Source organism: Tyto alba, unplaced genomic scaffold (assembly GCF_018691265.1).
Source record: "Tyto alba isolate M040663 unplaced genomic scaffold, T.alba_DEE_v4.0 Super-Scaffold_20000042, whole genome shotgun sequence".
NCBI lineage: Eukaryota > Metazoa > Chordata > Aves > Strigiformes > Tytonidae > Tyto > Tyto alba.
The window spans coordinates 15,042,395-15,063,071 of NW_024881293.1; the positions used below are offsets into that span (position 1 = coordinate 15,042,395).

General features: G+C 45.0%; 1 protein-coding gene across 5 annotated transcripts; it reads left to right on the forward strand.

Moving 5' to 3' along the window:
• The first annotated feature begins 1,203 nt into the window (after positions 1-1,203).
• MBD3 (methyl-CpG binding domain protein 3) lies at positions 1,204-20,122 on the forward strand. 5 transcript variants are annotated; one of them, XM_033005122.2, is made up of 8 exons: positions 1,204-1,328; positions 7,030-7,086; positions 9,725-9,884; positions 11,638-11,775; positions 14,418-14,508; positions 14,981-15,158; positions 16,379-16,576; positions 18,223-20,122. In XM_033005122.2, the coding sequence occupies exons 1-7, from the start codon at positions 1,258-1,260 to the stop codon at positions 16,569-16,571; spliced, it is 888 nt and encodes a 295-aa protein (XP_032861013.1). In that variant the 5' UTR covers positions 1,204-1,257; the 3' UTR covers positions 16,572-16,576; positions 18,223-20,122. The 5 variants fall into 5 exon arrangements, with proteins under 5 accessions (XP_032861013.1, XP_042650737.1, XP_032861014.2 ...); XM_042794803.1 differs by lacking the exon at positions 1,204-1,328 and adding an exon at positions 2,058-2,166; XM_033005123.2 differs by lacking the exon at positions 1,204-1,328 and adding an exon at positions 2,593-2,620.
• The last annotated feature ends 555 nt before the right edge of the window (positions 20,123-20,677 follow it).

Sequence of the window (20,677 nt, forward strand, 5' to 3'; positions counted from 1 at the left end):
GGTTCGCTCCTTTTTGTGCCTTTGAATTGAATCAGTGAAAGAGGAAGCGATCGAGTGGTTAGTGTGAGAGAGCGACCAGGTTTCCATCCCTGGTGGTTTGGAGCAGAGGGCTGAGGTGCGGGCAGGGCTCTGCTGCTGCTCGCAGGTGCGGTCGCCAGCGGGATGGGGCCGGTTACCTGGCGCGTGGGGGGTCAGGACGCTGCTTTAGGTGCGCAGCGCTGCAGCCTCGCCCTTCCCGAGTTATCCCAGTTGTCCCGTTTGCTGTGCCACGAGAGCAAACTGCATCACTCTCTGCCTCGGTTTCCCTTTATACACACCTCCTTAATCAGTAAGCTGTATTTCAGTTCAAGTTTTTGGTTAGAGTAGTACGACTTTGGCTGGGTTGTGAGGTTTTGTTTGAGGTTTCTTTTTTTTATGTGTGTGTGTTTTGTTTGGTTTTTGTTTTTTTTTGTTTTTTTGTTTTTTTTAGGGGAAGTGCATTCATGAAAAATAATGTTTTGATGAAAAATAATGTTTTGATCAATACTGGCAATTAGAACTTTTTCTGATCTGTGTGTTCAAAATTGCAGGAAATAACAGTGATAGCAGAGCAAAGATATTTCGTAAGTGTGAACCCAGAAGGGGCCAATGTTAAACACAAACCAACACAACCAAAACCCAATCCCTAGAGAGATGGAGTGCCTTCGGGGCAACAGAAAGCTCCATATTGATTAAATTAAAGGCAAAACCCCCCCCATCAGCTCTCTTAAATGTAAGTATCCTCCCGTACAAAGCAAATGTAGCTCAGCGCCTCCAGGCACACCCAGCTCTGAAGTTTTCAGTTCCCACCCCTGAGTCTGGACAACGGGTGCCCGGTGCGTGGGGGACGCTGGGTTTCCTCTCGCCCCCGACACGCGGCTCTCGCCCTTCCTCTGCTCCCTGCCGCTTTCCACATAAGGAAGTTTGAAACAAAGGAGGGAGCCCTGTTTTTTTTTAAAAAAAACAACAACAACAACAAAAGTAAAAACTACTGACAGCTTGTCGCACAGATGCGGGCTGGAGGAAGCAGGGGGAGTTCAAACAGGCTAGGGTCGGGCGGCTGAACACGGCGGGAGCTCCCGCGCGTGGGCGGGCGAGCGCTGCCACGGCCGTGGGAGCCGTGGTGCTCCCGTGGCCGCTGCCGCCTCCGAGTCCGACGGCGATCGCCTCGGGACTGCCGGTCCGTGCAGGATTCTTAACGAAACCCTAAGACAGCGTTTGTTCTTTAAAGAAAACTGAATGACTCGCCGCGGAAGGCAGGCTGCCTCGTGGCGCTCCGTGGTTTTCAGCACGTGGCTGCCAGAACAGAGGTGCTGGGTTGTGCGTGACCGCAGCGGGGGCTGTGGGTGGGTGCTGGGCCGTGCGGGTGGGTGCTGGGGGGGGCGGGGGCAGCCGCTCCCCGGGCTTCCCGCAGCGAGTCGTCTGCAATAGGTTGTGCTTTACGCTTTTTCCTGAAAAACTTCTCCTTGCTTTGTCTTCACAGCACCTCCTCCAGAGCAGCTTTTCTTCCTTCTCGTTCGTTTTGTTTGAAGTTTTGTTTGGTTTGTTTTGCTTTGTGAGTGTGTGTTGGTTTTTTGTTTTGTTTTGTTTTGTTTTTTTGGTTTTTTGTTTGTTTTTGTTTTTGTTTTTGGTTTTTGGTTTTTGGTTTTCGGTTTTTGGTTTTTTGTTTTTGTTTTTTTTGTTTTTGGTTTTCTGTTTTTGGTTTTTTTTGTGTTTTTTTTTGTTTTGTTTTTGTTTTTTTGTTTTTGTTTTTTCCTTTTTGTTTTTTTCCTTTTTGTTTTTTTCCTTTTTGTTTTTTTCCTTTTTGTTTTTTTCCTTTTTGTTTTTTTCTTTTTGTTTTTTTCTTTTTGTTTTTTTCTTTTTGTTTTTTTGTTTTTGGTTTTTTGTTTTTGGTTTTTTGGATGGATCTTTTTGGACCTTCTCCCAGGAGGAGGGCTCGGGGCTGCGCTACCGACCCCCGCCCGAGCGGGCCCGTGGTGCCCAGCAGCCCCGCTCAGCCCACCGGGGTCCCGCGGGACGTGACACCGGGTCCGGGGGGGCGGGGCGGCGGGGGGCGGGGCCGCCAGAGCGGCCGGGCCGGGCACGGGGGAAGATGCCCAAAGCGGCGCTGCCGGGACACCGGGGGGGGCCGCGGCGCCAGGCGCTGGGGTAAAGGCTGGGGGGGGGGGGGGGGGGGTGACGGGACCGGCTTCCCGCCGAGCGGGGCGGCGGGGAGGAGGGACTATATCCCCGCGGCGTGCGCGGGCGGAGGGATCCAACCGCGGCGGGAAAAAAGGTGGGAGGCGCGGACCCGGTGGAAGGGGCGGGAGCCGGAACCGCGGGGGCGGGCGGAGCGGAGCGGCCGCCTTCGGCGTGGGGGAGGCGGGAGGGCGGCGGAGCGCGGAGCGGCGCCAGGGCCGCGGCGGCGGAGGCCGCGCTCGGGGGGGGCGGCGGGACGAGCCGCGGCCGCAGCGCCGCCTCCCGGGGCGGGGGGGGGGAGGCGGGAGCGCGGCACAGCCGGCGGCGGGAGGAGAGCGCGGCGGCTGGGAAGAGCCGGCGGGAGGCGGCGGCGGCCGGAGCCAGGAGGGACCGGGCCGGGCCGGGCCGCGATGGAGCGGAAGAGGTGGGAGCGCCGGGCCGGGCCGGGCCGGGCCGCGGCGGCTCCGCCTCGGGCCCCGGGGACGGGGCTGGGACCGCGCTGCCTTGCGGCGGGGTGCCGGGAGCGCCCCCCCCCCCCCCCGCTGGGAGGCCGGGCCGGGGCGCCGGGGGAGGCGCCGGCCCTGCCTGACGCTACAGGTGGGGGGGGGGGGGGGGGGGGCTGGCGGGGCTATAGGCACCGGGTGTGCACCTATAGGTACCGTCGGGGCGTGCGCTGGCGTCTCGGGGGGGGGGGGGGGGTGTGTGTGCTTTCCGCCACCGGCCCGCCGTGGGGTGGTGGGCACCGTGGAAGGGGGGCAGTGGCCTTTCGGGAACCCTTTCGGCCCTTCAGCGTGGCTTGTGCCTAGCGAAGACAATTATTATTTTTTTTTTTTTAAATGTCCAATAAATAAGGCGTTTGCGAAGTAGCCGGGGTATCAGCGAGAGCGGCTGCCCGCCTTCTTGGGGCTCTGCCTGCTGCTTTTTCTGTATGTGGAGGAGTTGGGGGTAGGGTGAAGAGAGGAGCATTTGCCTGCCCGCGGTGGCGGCTGTTGGTGTCGCTGAGAGGCCGGGGCAGGGCTCGGGGTGCGTTATCCTCTGAGAGTCGCTGCTGGGGGAAGCATATGGCCCGAGAGCTGCCTGCTCTGCCTGAAGGATTTCTATTAATACCAATGTATGTCTCATACGGCTGTAGGTGGGCCATATGGATCCTTCCTGCACCCATAAGAGGCAGCCTGCGTGCACCCGTGAGTTGATGTGTGAAACTTGGGTCCATGGGGAGCTGGAAGAGTGTAGCAGAGTGATCTAGGTGTCCTTATCTGGCCTTTCGAGTTGGCAAAATCTATGCCGTCAACTTCTACACGTTAGGTTTCTTTCTTTTTTTTTTTTTTTTTTTTTTAAAATCAGATTATGCTAGTGAGAAAAGTGTGCTGTGCTGGGTGGTGAGTGAACCAGCAAATATCCTCAAGAGCGTAAAGCTGGAAGTGCTGGCTCCACCACTGCAGCTGGGAGTCCGTGGGGAGAAGACCACTGGCAGCAGGTGGGGAGGTGCAGCTGAAAGCTTAAAAGATCCCTGTTTTTCCAAGAACTTACTCTGTTTGTAAAGTTGCAGTCCCAGAGCTGAACTTTAAAAGGAGGAGGAGAGAGCATAAGTAGCATATTTTTATTCCCAAGTTATAATGGATTTTCGCCTTATATCAATTTGGACAGAGATCAAAGGTATAATAGGGCCCTGCTGCACTAATTTTTGGTTACTGTTGCATTATCTTACAGTGGGAAAATATGTGTGTGGTAATTTATTAATAGCTCTGCCGTTTCTACCTGTTGTTTACTTGGGTGATTTTTTTTGCCCGGTTACCCTGAATGTACAGATGCAGTAAGTGTTTGTGGACAGTTGCTTTTGTGGTTTGTAAACAAGCGCTCTCGTGTGCACTAACCAGCCTTGAGAATTAACGCTGAGCTGAGCTGATCAGTGGCAGGGTGGCAGTTACTGCGTTTCCGAACCGTTGTTTAGGGCTACTGTGCTTTCTATTTGGAGGGTTTCTTTTATAACCCTGAGCATTAGCAGCATATGCTTTCTGCCTGAAGGTTTCTGTTGAATATGAGTTCTGCTTTGGGCGACAAGACAAATGGGTTGTGCTGAGTATGTTCAGCCTGTGAGATGTGAGTCTGTGTGAGCTGGTCACTGGCTGGAAACTAAATTCTCCTTGAGGTATAAGTCCCTGGGTGGATTTTTAGAAACAGTCCTATAACCTCGCGCTTACCAGCTGTTGATTGTGCAGAAATTTTTTAACTGGAGTGCATTCTCTTGTCTGCCTGTGGCTTAAGAGGTGGGAAACCCAAGAGGGTGCCTGGCTGATGTGGTGGGGCTTGTGGTCCAAATTTGGAGTGATTAGGAAAGGTACAGGGGTGCAGGATTTGAGGAAGGGAAGCATCTCAGAGATTCTGTGAAAGTGGCAGATTGTCTTTGAGAGAGTTTTGGCTACAAAGGCTCTCTTCAAACTCAGTGTTCTCACCTAGGGGAAGGAGAATTTAGTGCTGGTTTATGTGGCTTTTTTTCATAGTATTTTTCTGCTGAAGGTTTAATGACCAAGTATCTGAGAAGTTTGGGATTGCTGCTCATCTCTGCTTTGAGGAGTTGTTGCCATCGCTGTTCTGGAAAATTTAACAGATTGCTTATTTTGTTCTGAATTTCTTACCTGTCCAGCACCTATGTAAAAAGTTGAAGAAAACATTTTTAAACCCCCCCAAGTATATTTTGGTCTGTATACTTTTTTTTCCCCCAAAAAAATTGTGGAGGAGAATGCTTTTACTGAGACTGTACTTTGCTCTTTCTTGGTTGTTCTGTTATACCCATGGCTCCTCCAGGGAAGCTCTTGTGATACTCAAGATGAGCCTTATAAGAATGGCTCCTTGTATTTGGGCTCATTCCTGTGTTGTGGGACTGCCACTGGGCTTCTTGTTTAGGGGTGGGGTGCTTCTGGAAATTTGAGAGATTTTCTATGTATCAAAGTTCTTTGGGGTTTGTTTGGGTTTTTTTTTTTTGTGTGTGTGTGTGTGTGTGTTTGGAGCCCAAGTTACTGAACAAAGACAACCCTCACGCCCTACGGGGGCAGGGAGCATCCCGTACACACTTCTGCTGGCAGCAGTGCGGGGTGCATGTAAATATTGCCCAGGACAGCCAGTGACAAGGGACAGCTCGATGCCCCAAGGCTGCTCCGTGCGGAGCCGAGGGCGCCCGTTACCAGAGGGACGGGGAGACGCCGCTGCGCTGCGCGGGTGTGTGAGGGTGCGGGGTGGGTTACGGCAGCTGGAGGAGCCACCGGGTCTTGCTTGTTCCCACCAGTGCTTTCTGCGTGCGACCTGGTGAAAGCTGCCAGTATGGCTGTGCCAGCCCGTCCCGGGACAACCGCGTTGTCGGAGCGTGGGACCGCCGGGGCAGGACTTGGTGCGGATGCTGCAGCCGGGGATAACGTGAAGATGCTGCGGGAGAGGGGGAACTAAGGTGTGGCAGCGTGCGAGGTGTCCCAGGGAGTCATCTCTCCCTCGGAAGCAGTGTCAGGGGTGAACAGCACCCGAAGGGCCCCCGGTGCCAGGCTTTGCCTGGAGAGAGCTGGGGAGAGAAGCGCAGCGGGGGGAGGCTGGGGTGGGCTGTGACTCCCCAGCTCCACGCAGGAGGGAGCACGATTGAAATGGAGGAGGAAAGATTTTTTGCATTATGCCCATCGCCCTTCCGCAAAGGAAAGGAGGCTTTGGGCATATGCTATTGATTACCCTAGGTTATTGATTACCTTAGGCATACGCTGTTGATAACCTAGGTTATTCCTGTCTGCGTTTCTTGAAAAGGCAGGCGACGTCTGGGTTTGTTCAGGTTTTTTTGTCTTTTGTCCCTTGCTTTCCAAGTTGTGCAGATCCTCTGTAGGCTAAATGGGGAGAGCGGAGGGGAGGAGACTTGTGTAATGAGGGAGGAGGGGAGAGGGCCTGGGCTTGCAATCGGTCTCTCCTTAAGAATATAAGGCAGGAAACAAAGGGTGAGCTGCACATGGAGAGCAGCGGGCACCTGGCAGCGCCTGGCCCTTCAATAGGCTGCCATGCATTCAGCTTAATCCTCGCCCCAAAAGTCTGTGAATAACAAGAGAGGGTGGCTTGGGTTTGCTCATACCACCCCTCCGTCCTCTTCGGGTTCGTTTCGTTCGCGCCGAGGCAGGCTGCGCAAGCAGATAATGTGTTGGAGCTTTTGATGGACGAGCATGTAAAATCGTTTGCAACTTTGCAGTTGCCTTGCTTTTTGTAACGCGGACGTGGTGAAGTGTGAAAGACCCTAATTCAGGACCCACGTACAGCACACTCACGGTATGAGTGCCTGCAGTATTATTTAGAAGAGGTTGGGTTTTGCAGCTTTGTACCAGGATGTCTCTCTTCTGGCTCTCTTTGAAATATTTGTATATCAAAAACAGGAGTGCAGAGCAAAGCTTTTGCTCTGGCATGGTAGGAGATAAATGTCGTATTTTGTGATATTTAAAGGGCACACAAGCATTTTAACAACGTTCAGAATTCATAAACGCTGGTTTACCGTTTCTGTGCCTTGTGACACGCAGCACGCAATCCTGCTGCTCAAGTTTTGTGGGTTTTTTTGGCTGCCTTTTTCCAACCCCCACCCCCCCCACCCCCTTGGGTGTCTGTAGGTGTCCTCAATGGCTGTGTCCTACCGTGCTCCTGCCAGAGGGACCCCAGGAGCTCCAGAGCACGCCAACCACTTCCCTTCTGTCTGTGTTTACTGTCAGCTTTGAGTTGTAGCTTTGTTCCCCGGTCTGCCATTGTTCCACAGAAGTTTGGTATAGTATTGCATTTTTCAAGACATAACCAGAATAAAAGTTTTTCTTCTGAACATTTCAGTGCTTTTCCTTTGGGCCAAGCTTCCCCAGGAAGAGACAGGACTCTCAGTCATTTCAGGTGGGTTTTTTCAGATGTATGTGGACTTTGGGCAGCTTTTCAGATCCATTGCAAAATTACTATAACAGACACTAAAGAAAAATCTAATGGGCTATGTTCATTTAAAATACTGTCTCTGAGTGTATCTGGCTCTGTTGTTCTGGAAGTTACACTGCATTTCTAAGTGCACAATTCACTGTAATGTATTATTTTAAAAATTGCTAAGACACTAAACTGTAAATTGGAGCTGCGGCTCTTGGAAGAGGAAGCAGTGTCATATTATTCATATAGTAGGAGTATCTTCTCAGCCTCACTGATGGCAGTGATGGCTCTGGCCTAAAAGCTGCTGGAGGTGGTTATTCCTCTTTCTGGATTGAGGCATATAACTCCTTTTATATTTTTAAAAAATGGTTTTAAATTTGAGACTGGACTCAGTCTCTGTTTCTCTCTGCTTATTGCTACTCTCTGTCGTCTTCTGGCCTGAGTGTGCAGCTCCGTAATGAAGTGGTCCAGCTGAGGAATAACCAGTGATAAAGTGTTTCCTCCTCTTCTTCCCTACCCTCTGAAGATGGATTATTTTCCCCATCTGGTTAACCGTGCATTTGCATGAACGCTTTCATGCTTGAGCAGTGGTGGTGGCAGGGAGTAGGTACAGGGCAGGATAAGCAGCTTGGGAGCGACCAAGGCCAGGAGCTTCCCAAGCAGATGCTGTGGAGGGGGATGACCACAGCCTTTTGGGTGCAAGTCCTGTGACAGACTTTTTCAGGTTTCAGTTTTGGTAGCATTCACATTAACCTTGTCTCTCAGGTTTTGGAGAGCTTTTAATACTTGTGTTCTTTCTGTTTTTTTATTTATTTTTTTTTTCTTCTTACAGAGTCTGATTTAGACTAATTGGTTTGTCACTGTCCCATAGTAGAAATTCTATACTTATGCTGTTTTTTCAGACCTTTCCCCTAATAAAGGCTTCAGGGAAGCAGATAATGTGTTGAAAAGAAGCTTTTTCCTTTGAGAAGACCCTAGAGGGGTTGTTAGTATCTTACCAGTGTGACCACCACCACTGTGGTAGAGTGGAATCTATGCTGCTGAAATAGTTAGCAATACTTCTTTCCTCTCATCCTGTGGCAACTTTATTATTTCAAATTATTCTTGACCTTCAAGTAGAAACCTTGCAACAAGTAGCCTGAATTTCTTGCTTCAGGAATAACAGAAGGTAACCTTAATTACAGAGCTCCAAGCATCCCAGAAAGCGTTTGAACCTCACTGGTGTTGATTTGTCTCCGGCAGGTATAAGTTGCATTGATACCATTTCTCTCATCAGTAGAAAAATGGGGACTCTAATGTGTAGGTACTGCTTGTAGTCATCTGAAGTTCAGGGCTTGGATGTTGTGGAGTTGCTGAGCTCATGGGTGCCACCCGTGCGTACAACGGACAGCCTACCAGCGCGGTCCCGCTGGGATGCGACCTGGCATCTTCTAAATGAGATCCTTGGTACAGTGAGAGCGGAGGGTGTCTGCAGGCCAGGGAAGAGATCACCCCACTTCCATGCAGTATGGCTGAAAAAAGTGTTCTAGCACTAGTAACCGCTCTTCAAAAGAAAGAAATGGATAAATAGGGGTGGAGTGGTAACTGGCATTTTGCTCTTAAAATGCCTTTCACCCAACTAACCTGTGTTTAGTATGATAGGCGTATGTGGAGTGAACTTCTACTCGATGGGTACTAAATTTGAATATGCAAGATGCAGAGAACTAGAAATGAGGGAAATTAAGGGATTAAAGAGACATTGTTACGATGCTAAATGAGAATGAGTGCTTATTGTGTTTGTCTGTATAGTTCTACACTGCAGTCATAACACATTGATTTATTTTTGCTTTATTTTTGCTTTATGCGTAAAAGCTAAAAGAGCTTACTTAGCAGTGCTTTTTCTAGTTGCAAAAGTTTATATTATATTATTTAGGAAAAAAAAAAAACAACAAACACCACCACCAAGGAGTTGGAGTAATTTGTGCCTGCTTGCCGGGTTGTAGTCTTTCATGTGAAACCAGGTGTTTTGCTATTAATGGAAAGTTTTCTAAAGTTTTAACCTTTATCTTTGCAACACTTAAGCTTTGTAATTCTTTACTTTGCAGCTTGTCAACAGCTAACTTACCTTCTTTCTTCTTGCTACTCTGTATTCCTGAAGTTAAGTGTTCAGAATGCTACCAAAGTCTTGTAATCAAACCTGAGTGTGCTATTGGAGGCCGGGGTGAGGGGAAAGGAGTCCAGTGCCAGTCAAACGTAACACTCCTGAGAGAATAAATTATGCTTGAAAATGGCCATTTATGATTTGAGGCAACTGAGTGATAAATACGTTTGTGCTGATACCTCCCATGTCGGTCATTGTGTGAGTTGTGCTATGTTCAGCTGGTCTGAATCTTCCTCTTTACGTATAAAAACATTTTATTGTATTCTGCACTTAATTTGTTTCTTCCACAGTAATCATGAGGAGGAGTTAATATGAAAGCAGTAATACCCATTTAGAGTTTAATGTGAGCTTCATTCTTGGAAGTTCAGCACATGTTGTTTTTCATGAAGGAAATAAAAATTGCCTCTTCTGAGTTGCAGTTGAAGTCCAGAGGGTTTTAATTTCCCTCTTTGTTTCTTTTCTGTGCTTTTTTTTCAGCCCAAGTGGTAAAAAGTTCCGAAGCAAGCCCCAGTTGGCACGCTACCTGGGGAGCTCGATGGACCTGAGCACTTTTGACTTCCGCACAGGAAAAATGTTGATGAATAAAATGAACAAGAATAGGCAGAGGATGCGCTATGACTGTTCCAACCAAGCCAAAGTAAGACTAAGATGCAGCGTCAGCTTTCTGCTTGCTGTCTGCTGTCATGCTGGCCAGCCTGCCTCTCAGAACAATGTCTGTGATAGTGTGAAAATTAAGCATTTTGAAACTAATGTGTGAAAGTGGAGTTGTATGAGATGACAAAAATCTCTGTTACGGGGTGTTGGACAAATACTGCACTGCACTGATTCTTCCAGGGTACTGATACCATGGAAGACTATTGCGGTACTGCTAAATCTTCTATATGGAAGGACTGGAGAGAGGGCTGGCATCTTTTTCCCCCTCCCTGGACTGTGAGGTCACCTTCTCAGGCATGATCTCCTCCAGAGCCCCAGATCTCCGGCTGGCTCCTGTGGCTGTGCAGCAGCTCCCTTCTGCTCTGGCATTTTGGTCTGGTTTGGAAGAGTGGCGTGGGGCAGCGGGGATGAGGAGGTAACGCAGCCTCCCGCGAGCAGCTCCCTGGAGCTGCCCGTGGGCCATGCTGGTCTCTCAGCTTTGGACCTGACCTGAGGAGGGGATGCATTTCAGGCAAAAAGTGGAAGAGGCAGGCGGATGGCCAGGCCGATTTGTAGAACAAAATAAAAGAGTCTGTGTTTGACACCTGGTAATTCTGATTGTTAAGGTTTAGTCAAGATTACAGTGACATTGGTATACTGCCTGTCTGGATAGTTTGGCTTGAGTCATTCTTAAGTATCTTCAATCGGATGCTAAAAGCTTTTTCAGGACCCAAAAGCTTATGTCTATGCACCTAAACGTTAAATGTGGCAAATGTCATAAGGCTTATTTTCTGAATATGTCATCCAGTCAAGAATCATCATCATCAGTGACTGGAACATTTACTTACAGTGCTAGGTGCTGTAGTGATATTTTAAAAGAAACATACCCTGCTGCAAAGACCAGCAGCTAACACACATCTCATAGGCTAAAAATTCTGCCCAAACCTTTCAATAAATGGACAAATAGTTATAATTGACTTATCAATGGATTAGCACACAGATGGTTCAGAATTATATTTGTCCTGAATACATCTTTTCTACATCTCATGAATAAATATGTTAAGCAGACGCAGTGTCTGCATCCTCAAGAACAAAGTATGTCCTACAGCCGTTTCAAGACGTGCATGTTAGATCTTGGGAAAGAGGAATGGTCTTCCGATGTTTCCACTAATGTGAAATGCAGTCATGTAGTGAAAACTTGATTGCTACGAACTCTGTTTAAAAGCTGAGTTTTGCTAAGAAACGAAGGTAAAAAAAGCAATCAAGATTCCAGCTATATTGATTTGTTTTTCGCTGTCCACAGCTGGAAATACACAGAATGGTTTAGAATCATTTCTGGATTCACAAAACAGTCTCTAAATACCACTTCATAATTTTTCTAATTATTACAAATATTGTGTAGATCGCTAAAGCAGAAGACTTTGACAAGTGGCTGATCAAATTGCAAACTCGGTGTTCTGACTCCTAGATTCTGTCACAATTGGGATGAAACCAGTGTGTATAAACTAGAATGAGAGGAGGCTAGTATGTCAAGTAGAATGTGAAAGAGTGGAAAACTGTTTCATTTTCTTAGGTCTCGGGCAAGATTTGAATGTAGTTATGGATTTTTAGCAGTCTAACTCATACAGCTTGAAATCAGACAAGTTCTGAAGTCCACGAACTCTTCCCTGCTGTACATCTTTATGGCTGTAGCAGCATTTTAGCAAATTTAAAATATTTTTGTGGGCTTTCTCCCTCCTTCTCCTTGAAATGCTTAGGGCAAGCCTGATTTGAACACAGCACTGCCTGTCAGACAGACAGCCTCCATATTCAAACAACCCGTCACAAAGATCACAAACCATCCCAGCAACAAGGTGAAGAGTGATCCTCAGAAAGCTGTGGACCAGCCCCGGCAGGTAAGGCTTGCAGCTTAGTAGTTTCTTCTCCAGAACTAAGAAGCTCCTGGTTTTGCTGCTGGGAGGGTCCCAGAATTAACCGCTTCAGTTTTGTGGTGTTGAACAAGTAGCCCATGGCAGTTTGAAGTCTCTGATATTTCAGAAACAATAGCTTACAGCACTCCCAGCTTTTAAAATCGGAACAAACCCCATTTCCAATATGCTAATATGCTGTCTGCACTGTGTTTTATAACGAGACTCCAACCTTTGTTTAGATCACAATTCTGTTGTAGTTAAGCCTTCATTTCCTTAATGCTGAAAATAAGCATTATCTACAAATTTAGACAGACATTGTAATCACTTTAGGGGACATTTGCATTGTAATTAGAGTCGCTGTCAAATGTTCCAATTGTATAAGAATTTTGTGTCTCAAGAAATCCCTGTTCCTGTACAGACCACATACAATGTGGTGCTTGTGATACAGTGCAAGAGATCGTACCCCCTGCATGGGCCTTCTTTTCAGATGCATGTATCATTAGTAGTTAACTCTACCAATATGAATAAGGACATAAATTCACTTGGAATGTCATTATTAATACAAAATCAAAGTGTTTTTCTTATCATGCTGTGTATCTGCAAACAAGAGAATACACCGAAATTAATCTTTCAGATTAATTTTGCTTAATAAAAGGATGCAAAAAGCATGCTTAGGAGAAATGTGGCTTTAAGTTGGGCACTGGTAAAATAGGATGTACCTGTTCAAAGCAGCCTTTGGAAGGCATTCTCGTTTCATTAATATTACCTAGAGCTGACAGCCTGTTGCCTCCACAGAGTTCACACCAGGGATCCTGTGAATCCTTTCCTGGAGTGAATCCGTCTTTAGAGCTTTTGGAAACTAGATGTGCAGCTTCATTAGTGTGTTCAGATTCTGTCACTGGTATCAATTATCAGTACATTTTAAACTCTTGCAGGTCTGGTGGAATTAAAATATATAATTCCAAGAAGGAAAGTGATTTCAATAACATTTTAAGATATCCTATAAACTACCCACCTCTCACACTGAAAACCTTTTCTGCAAACTTAAAAACTGCCTTTCTGAAGTGTGAGATAGGTTCTATGTGAAATGGAGTTCCGTGGTTTGTTTTGGTGTTTTTTTTGTTGTTGTTGCTGTCTCTTGGGTTTTTATAACTAGGTTGGTAAGGCTTTAGCATAGTTTCCTAAGGAAGAAGAGCATGTGTGTTCAGAGTGTTGCTATTCCTATGAACCCCTTGCCTAGTTAAGACAGGTGGAGGACACTGAAGATATATGGCATTGATATGCAAAACTCGGAGCTGGATAGAGATTTGTATCCCTGTTGTGGAAGAGATTGATAGGTGAGTGCAGGCGGGTGTGTGGATCAGCCCCACTGCACAAAGGTGTTGTGATCTGACTTGTGGGGTTTTGCTGCTCACCTTACTACTTGCTGTATTGGAGCTTCACAGACCCTGCCTGTGCTTTCTTTATGTAATCCTTTTTCTTTTTTATGGCAACATTGGAGTCTGTATTCTGACAAGGTCCTTTAGAGCGTTTATGTATATGTATGTATATATACAAAAATAGATATATACTGTATGTATAATACAGATGCACATTTTGGTTTATATGTTTCCTTTTCTATTATATAGCATAAAATAGGGCAAACTTACTCGTTTTTTGTATCTTTCTCTGCATTATACATCTAAGAGTCTGTTAAATTACAGTTTTAAAATATTTTACAGGACTGCAGTATATTTTAACCTGTGGTCAGCAGACTCCAGGTGTTTCTTCAAAATTTGAAAGCAGTGCTAAGTCCCATCATGCGCTGGCTTAAAATTCACCTCTTTGAAAGTCCTAGGCTAGAGAACATCCAGCCTGTGTGGTTTTGGCTGTGACTGTACTTACTCCCCTTGTTGGGAGCTGGTAATTGGAAAAGCAATTGCACTCAGATTTTGACAGGCATGAAAAGGGGACATGTGTGGACTGTTTGAGGTAATTTCTTAGTTTCTCAAAACCTAGATAAAATTGCTTTCTTGCAAGGCAGATGGTACTCCGGGTACTGATTGATTGTCCTTCTACATGTGGATTGAGAGTTGAAGGTGTATCTGGGTGAAATATTTGACTTCCCACCAATCCATGCATTCATGCTTGGCAAGATTCTGTGGTTCAGAGTACAGTAAAGGACTAGACATGGTTGTTCTCTTGAGAAACTGCTAGAGATGAATAAAATAATGCTTTATCTTGAGAAGAGCTTGGATACAATTCTTGCATTCCTTAACTTCTGTGGTATATGTGAGACAGCAGGAAAGGAATAGGTGCGTAAAAAAGACTGTCCCACACGATGTGCACTTAGATGAAAGCTAGCAAGCGTTGCCTTGCTGTTCCAGTTCAGAAGCAGGGAAAATACCAGTCCTTGGAAGAAAAGAAAGTCGCTTTCAAGGCAGCAAATCAGGCAAGAGTTGTTCTGGGACTGATTGGCAATGAGGATTGTTCCCTGCTGTCAGGCACGGCAGAGCCCTTCTACGGTAAATCCAATATAAAATTGTCTGCAGCAGTGCTCTTCCCTCTTTTGATAGGAAGCAGGTGCTTTGTGTAGTTGTGAATTACCATTTCTGTTTTGTGCCAATAAACACTTTCTTTGATGTCAGCTCTTCTGGGAGAAGAAATTAAGTGGACTGAATGCTTTTGACATTGCAGAGGAGCTGGTGAAAACAATGGACCTTCCAAAAGGTTTACAAGGTAATCAGAGTCTGCCCTTAACTCCAGGGATGGCATTTTGATACCCATCAGCGGTGATCTGAAGGTATTGTGTTTGACCTCCTCATTCCCCGGTGCTGTGCACCGTTCCTGCTTCAGCAGGAACTGTTAGTACTCTGCCTGGAAGGCTCAGTGCCCTTTGTCCTGAGGAGATACTGAAGAAAAGCTTCTCTACTTTTTATTTTTTAGTTCATCTGCCAGAGGCAGAGTGGAAACAGCTTCCATTCCCAATTTGGTGGGGTTTTTTTGTGTAACGGAATGAGCTAGGTTTAAATAACCTTGGAAAGAGTTGTACAGGTGCTGTTAGAAGTGTTTAGGACAGAGATTTATGTCGTATTAGCTTTGTAAATGATGGTATGTGCTTTGCCATTAAAATTTAAATGATGTGAATTGGCCTAATTTGCTGTTCTTTGTCTTGTGCAATGTTGATCATTGCTTTTCCTCCCACTTGCAGGGGTTGGACCCGGTTGCACTGATGAAACCCTTCTCTCTGCTATAGCTAGTGCTCTGCACACTAGCACCATGCCTATCACTGGACAGCTGTCTGCAGCCGTAGAGAAGAATCCTGGAGTTTGGCTCAACACCTCACAGCCACTTTGCAAAGCATTTATGGTGACAGATGAAGATATTAGGTATTAATTAGAAATAACCCTTGCTGTCTGGGAACAAGGTTTCTTGTGGTAAAACAGTACCCTCCCCTTTTTCTAATGGCAGGTTTTACTGTCTGATGGAGCACTATGGGTCACTGAATTAATTTCCATGCCTCTTTATCAGTAGAATAGAAAAAAATTGTTACATGATTGTCTCATATAGGCATGTACTTAAAGCCCATTATTTTTTATTTCCACCATGCTCAGTTACTCTGAGGTTTCAGGTTCATATTTGTTTTTCATGTCAGAGTACATCTCCTTTTATTGAAAAAGGTGTCTGTATTTGAGTAACCTTGATTAAGGCACCTCTAAGTAAACAAGGGATTGGAGGAATCCTGAACAGTGTGATTTGATTCTCTTCACCTTAATCTATGTCAGCACAGGACCAAACAAAACTAACGGCTGCGTTGGCAGTGAACAAGGATGAAATCTATTTAGGTATAGCTTGAATTATATTGCTAAATCAAGACTAGTCAAATTCAGTTTTAAGCACTTGATAGAGAACTGAATATACCAAGGACACTAACCTGAAAGCATGCTACTTTGCATTCATTAACAGTGTTTAAAGGCAGTCCTTGTTTTGACTGATAAATCTCTTTGAATTACAGAATGACCTTTTTTTGTGCTTGATTTGTACATGTATGACCAGGAAAAATGGTCTGATTATAACTTTATGATTTCCCATGGCTGAGATGAAATAGGCATTCCATGAGCCACTGGCTGTTGATCACTTCTTTACTATGACTTTGACAGAAAAGGGGCTGTAAAACGCAAAAGGAGAGCGAGCAAAAAGATTGAAATGGTCAGAAACTTAATTTTCTCCAGTCTCATTTTTGGAAATCTGAGCAGGGTAGGCTTACTTTTTCTTGTTTAAATTAATATTAGTAATCGAAATTAAAAAAAAAAAAAAAAAAAAAAAGTCTTGAGCCAGCTGCTCGATCAGGCAAATTTCAGTCAGAATTGAAAATGGTCCAATCAATGCTAAGGACTTGTAACAGAAAATATTGACCAACTTTTTGAAGTGTTTCTTTCATCTTCATTTATAGCGTCATGCCAGGCAATTTTTTTACAATACAGTTCTTAGAGGGCTCTTTCAAAGCCATGCTTGTCTGCTCAGCCTCACGCATGAGGGATTTAAGATTCCTTTCCCTTGGAAGAGGCAGCTTTGAGGATTGATGTCAGTGTTCATTGATTTGGGGCAGGAAGCAAGAGGAGCTGGTGCAGCAGGTGCGAAAGAGGCTGGAAGAAGCTCTGATGGCTGACATGCTTGCCCATGTAGAGGAAATAGCAAGAGATGGGGAAGCTCCTTCAGAGAAAGAAGGAGGTGAGGAAGAAGGAGAAGAGGAAGAGGAGGAGGAAGAGCAGGACCATGACCAGGAGATGGAGAATGTATAGTCCAGGTAATGTGACATCATCCTTTCTTGCTCTAAACTGTACTTTGTTGAAGGCATAAATGTTTTCAGAAAGAATCTGAGCATATATTGACTAATCTTTGCTTTTTAGCTTGCACGTTTTTAAAGGCGTAGTGGCCACGCTTTCAGGGAAAAAAAAAAATCAAGTATTTTGAGGTATATGACATCTGGTGAGTGCTTGAGTTGTCCGGGAGTATTCTGGGCCTTATGTCTGGGTGAGATGGGCTAACTGTGTAACCAGAACGTGTATGTTAGCGCTTGAAGGATTCTATCTTGAAAGTGGATCAGTTCTTAAAAATTTGTCTTGTGATGTCAATTTTTTTTCCTGCTATTTATTACTTCCTATGATAGGCAGGAGGACACCGTGGGCAAAGAGGACAGCTGCTGTGTTATGGACTCAGTTTCTCCTCCTGCCTGCCTTTTTCTCTCACTTTTGCATTTTTAGTACACATTTTCTTGCAGGGTGTATTAGAGGGCACATTGGTGGAATTTCTTAAATATTTGTAGAAAGTTAGAAAAGGGCAACCTGATCGTGAAAAGAGGGAAGTTGCTAAGGGCTTTATATGTGGTAAGAATTTATAAACTGAAAGTAACAGTATACTGATACATAACTGAAAGTATATATTCAAATCTGGAAACATCTGAAAAGTTTAAGATGGTGTAACAGTAGTAACCACGGGATCCACAGACGTGTGCCTTTACATTGTGCGTCCCTTAAAAGTATCACAAAGGGCTTGCTTCTTGGTTTCAGGTATATCTCTGACTTTCACTTGCACAGTGAAACTTTGTAAAGGTGCAACTAGAATTTTTTTTTTATAGACTTGGAAACCAAAATAGCTCTGAATAACGAAGCATTACTGTGTAGCAATGCAGAAAAAGGCATTTTCTGCAAATACACCAACAGGGGTTCCCTTAAATGTTCTGTGTTGCACTATATAGGGGCAGTGTGCTGTGCTGAAGCAGAGTTTTTCCTTGCTGTGTTCCTTGGATGTAACCCTAGCCAGGAGCACTCTGTGTATCATCAGTGAAATGAAAACAGAACTCACTGATTTTAATTTTTGATCATTTTAAGTTTTAGCCTAAGAAAAGCAGTTAGTGTTCTGTCACTGAAACAGGATAGCAAATACCCTCAGTGCTTCATTATGTACACTCAGAGCCTGTGAGGCAAGAATCAAGAATGGGAAGGGGAAAAAATGGAATTTTTAGGAGGAATAGCAGAAGAAAAGAAAAGCTGCTTTGGAGGGAGTGGCAGCTATATTTCAGGTAGAAGGAAGAGTGATTTTATGTTAAGCAGTCTTTCAAGCTGGAAGGTTGATTATAACGTGAAATCTGTTCGGCCTTTGGGAGATACCATCTTATATCTGGGCTCTCTGTATCTTCCTGTTTTACCTTGTCACTAACAGTAGCTTTATTTGGACATCTTGTGATGTGAAGTGAATATCTTTCATCCCTTTCTACTACAAAGGTCTGGCAACAGCAACGAACCAGAAGAAACTGTCTGCTGAAGGTGAAAAACGGGATTAAGAAATGGATATGTTATGGCAGTGGTGCTCTATTCTTTTAAGGGCTCAGTTGCTAAAAAGATATAAAAAGTTCTTACTGACTTACAAGGTCTTTTTTTCTCTTTCTTCTAGGGAGTTCCATCTAAGAATTCCCAGTATAAACCCTATCAGCAGGGTCAGCACAACTATTTACAAAGCCAAGAGTGTCTGCCAAGTAAATTGCACCAACAATCCAACTGTACCTATGAGCGTTTTGATGTACACTTCAGGAAACGTTGAGAAGCTGATGGTTCATTAATTGCTGGGTAGTTTTGAAGATGGAACTTGACTAAACTCTACTCCCCCTCCTTTTTCTAAAGGGGTAGGGTAATTGGGAACGCAAAAGTGGGAGGGAATAAAGGAATAAAAAATGGTGGGAGGGAGCATACTAGGAACCAAATTTCCTGTCTTTTTTTTTGTTGTGGGTCAGTGATAGGTGATACATTTTTAAACTTTTCTATCAAAATACCTTTAACAATGACCCATAGAAACAATTTTCTGTCTAAGACAAGTGAGAGAGATGCTGTTTCACTCCTTGGCTACTCTGCTGTAGGCTACCTGTTTGTACCAGACTGTAGGGAGGTCATTTTATGTTGCGGATTGTCATTCCATGTGTCAATTCCGGTCACTGAATTTCCTTTTCCTCACAAGACCACATTGGTCTTGGAAGTGTAGTCTCAGAGATGAACTGCCAGTGCCTCTTCCACCTGAGGGTTTGATTAGTAGGGGAAGTTACACTTGAGGAATTGGTCTTACATCAGTGGCAATCGGTTTTCCAGTTAGTTCCAGCACCCCACGGAACGCGCTGCCGGCCATGTTTTCGATACGGGGTTGTGTGTGTGTCCGAGCGTAGCCGAGTCGAGTTTCAAAGATAAATATGCCCACTCTGTGGTATATTTTGCTTCGGTTTAAGTCCGGTCAGAAGGACCTTCTCAGCTCGGAATGGAAGGATGACTCATTTCCGACTGACAGTGAGGAAAACTTCCTCCTTTCTCTTCTGGTGCCAAGAACCCCCTGACCTCTGTTTCTGTGTGTGGAGGGAAGGGGAGCCATTCCAATAGGTGTGTCTACGCATCTGCTTTCGTGTGCAGTAATGTTCTGACCTCTTTTAAAACAAGAAAGGAAAAAGGTTGATTTTTCTATAATTGATATCTAAAAATGAATTTAAAGCTTTTTATTAAGTATTAAATCTTTCTTATTTGCATGTGCAGTGAAGTGACCAGCATTTTGTGTCCAAAAATGAAATAATGTGAAACCTGCCTTAATGTGTTTATAAGTATTTGGCTTCACCATGGGTACCTTGATTGATTCCTCAGTCTCTTCTAGTACATCTGTGAGCATATTGGGGTAACTTGTGGCTAAAAATGGATTTATCTGGGGAGGGAGTATAGGGAGAGGGGAGGAAGATGAGAGTTTATAGCTTGGAGAACATGTTGACTAGGTTGCAAAAGTTATTTTAGTCTTAGGGTATCCATTGCATAATTCATGCATGGACGTCTCAGCTGAGAGTACAGTATAAAGTGGTGGATTAAATATTGTGCCACTAACCAATTGTACAAGTTGTTGGTATCCCAAAACTTGGGGAAGAAAGTAGCTCCCAGAGCCTTTATCATGTAAGAATGATTAGCAGTGACAGCAAGGGACCAGGGGAATTGCCTGGGCAGTAATAGCCTTTGGGAGTAGTTCAGCTTAGTGATCTGAATAGGATTAAGCTCCTTGAAAAATATCCCATGCCAAAGTGACTGATACTACGTTAACTCTTTTCTTAAAGATTTGAAAATACAAAATTCTTTGATAATGCTCATTTGGAGTACTTCAAGAAGACTGAATTGTACTTTGCTGCAGCTCTACCAGCTATTGCTCTGGGGACCCTTACCTGGTACTGCAGCCAGTGAAAATTATTTTCCTTTTTGAACAGTTTGTTATGGTTATTATTCTGTAAATCTGTCCTCTTGTAATTCATTGTGTTGAATTAAATGTTTCTCACAAAGTAGAGATTCTTCTAGTCTGCGTCAAGCCTCTACACGGAGTATTTGTGCTATGCCCCTTCCAGTTATTTCAGTGGAGACGCTCTTGCATTTTTGTCGTGGGCTTCATTCCGAGAGCTGGATCTTGATATTTGGGACACAAGAGAGGGGAATACAGAGTGAAACTTCTGGAAAGCCAGTTCGTTGCTGCTGCAGAGTCCCGTGTCCTCGCCGAGTAAGAGGCTGCCAGGCTGTCCTGTCGAAAGGGCAAGTTGCTGATCCAGGCCTTTGAATCTCAACTCTAGCAGTTTATAGCCCATACTAGAGGTGTTCTTTTGACCGTGGCAATCTTGTTCTGACACTTTCTTTTTTAAAACTCGTTTAGCATCTAGTGATGTCTTTATTTACTTTTTTTAAAAATCTAAATATATTGTAAGCATATATAGCGCTAGAACTGAGGGGATTGAGATGTTGATACTAATATTTTGATGCATTGAATATCAAGTTTAAATTGCTGCCGACTTGTGTGCCAACTCCTTTGTTTTCACCACTCTGCTTTCCCTGTCCAACTCTCTTTCTTT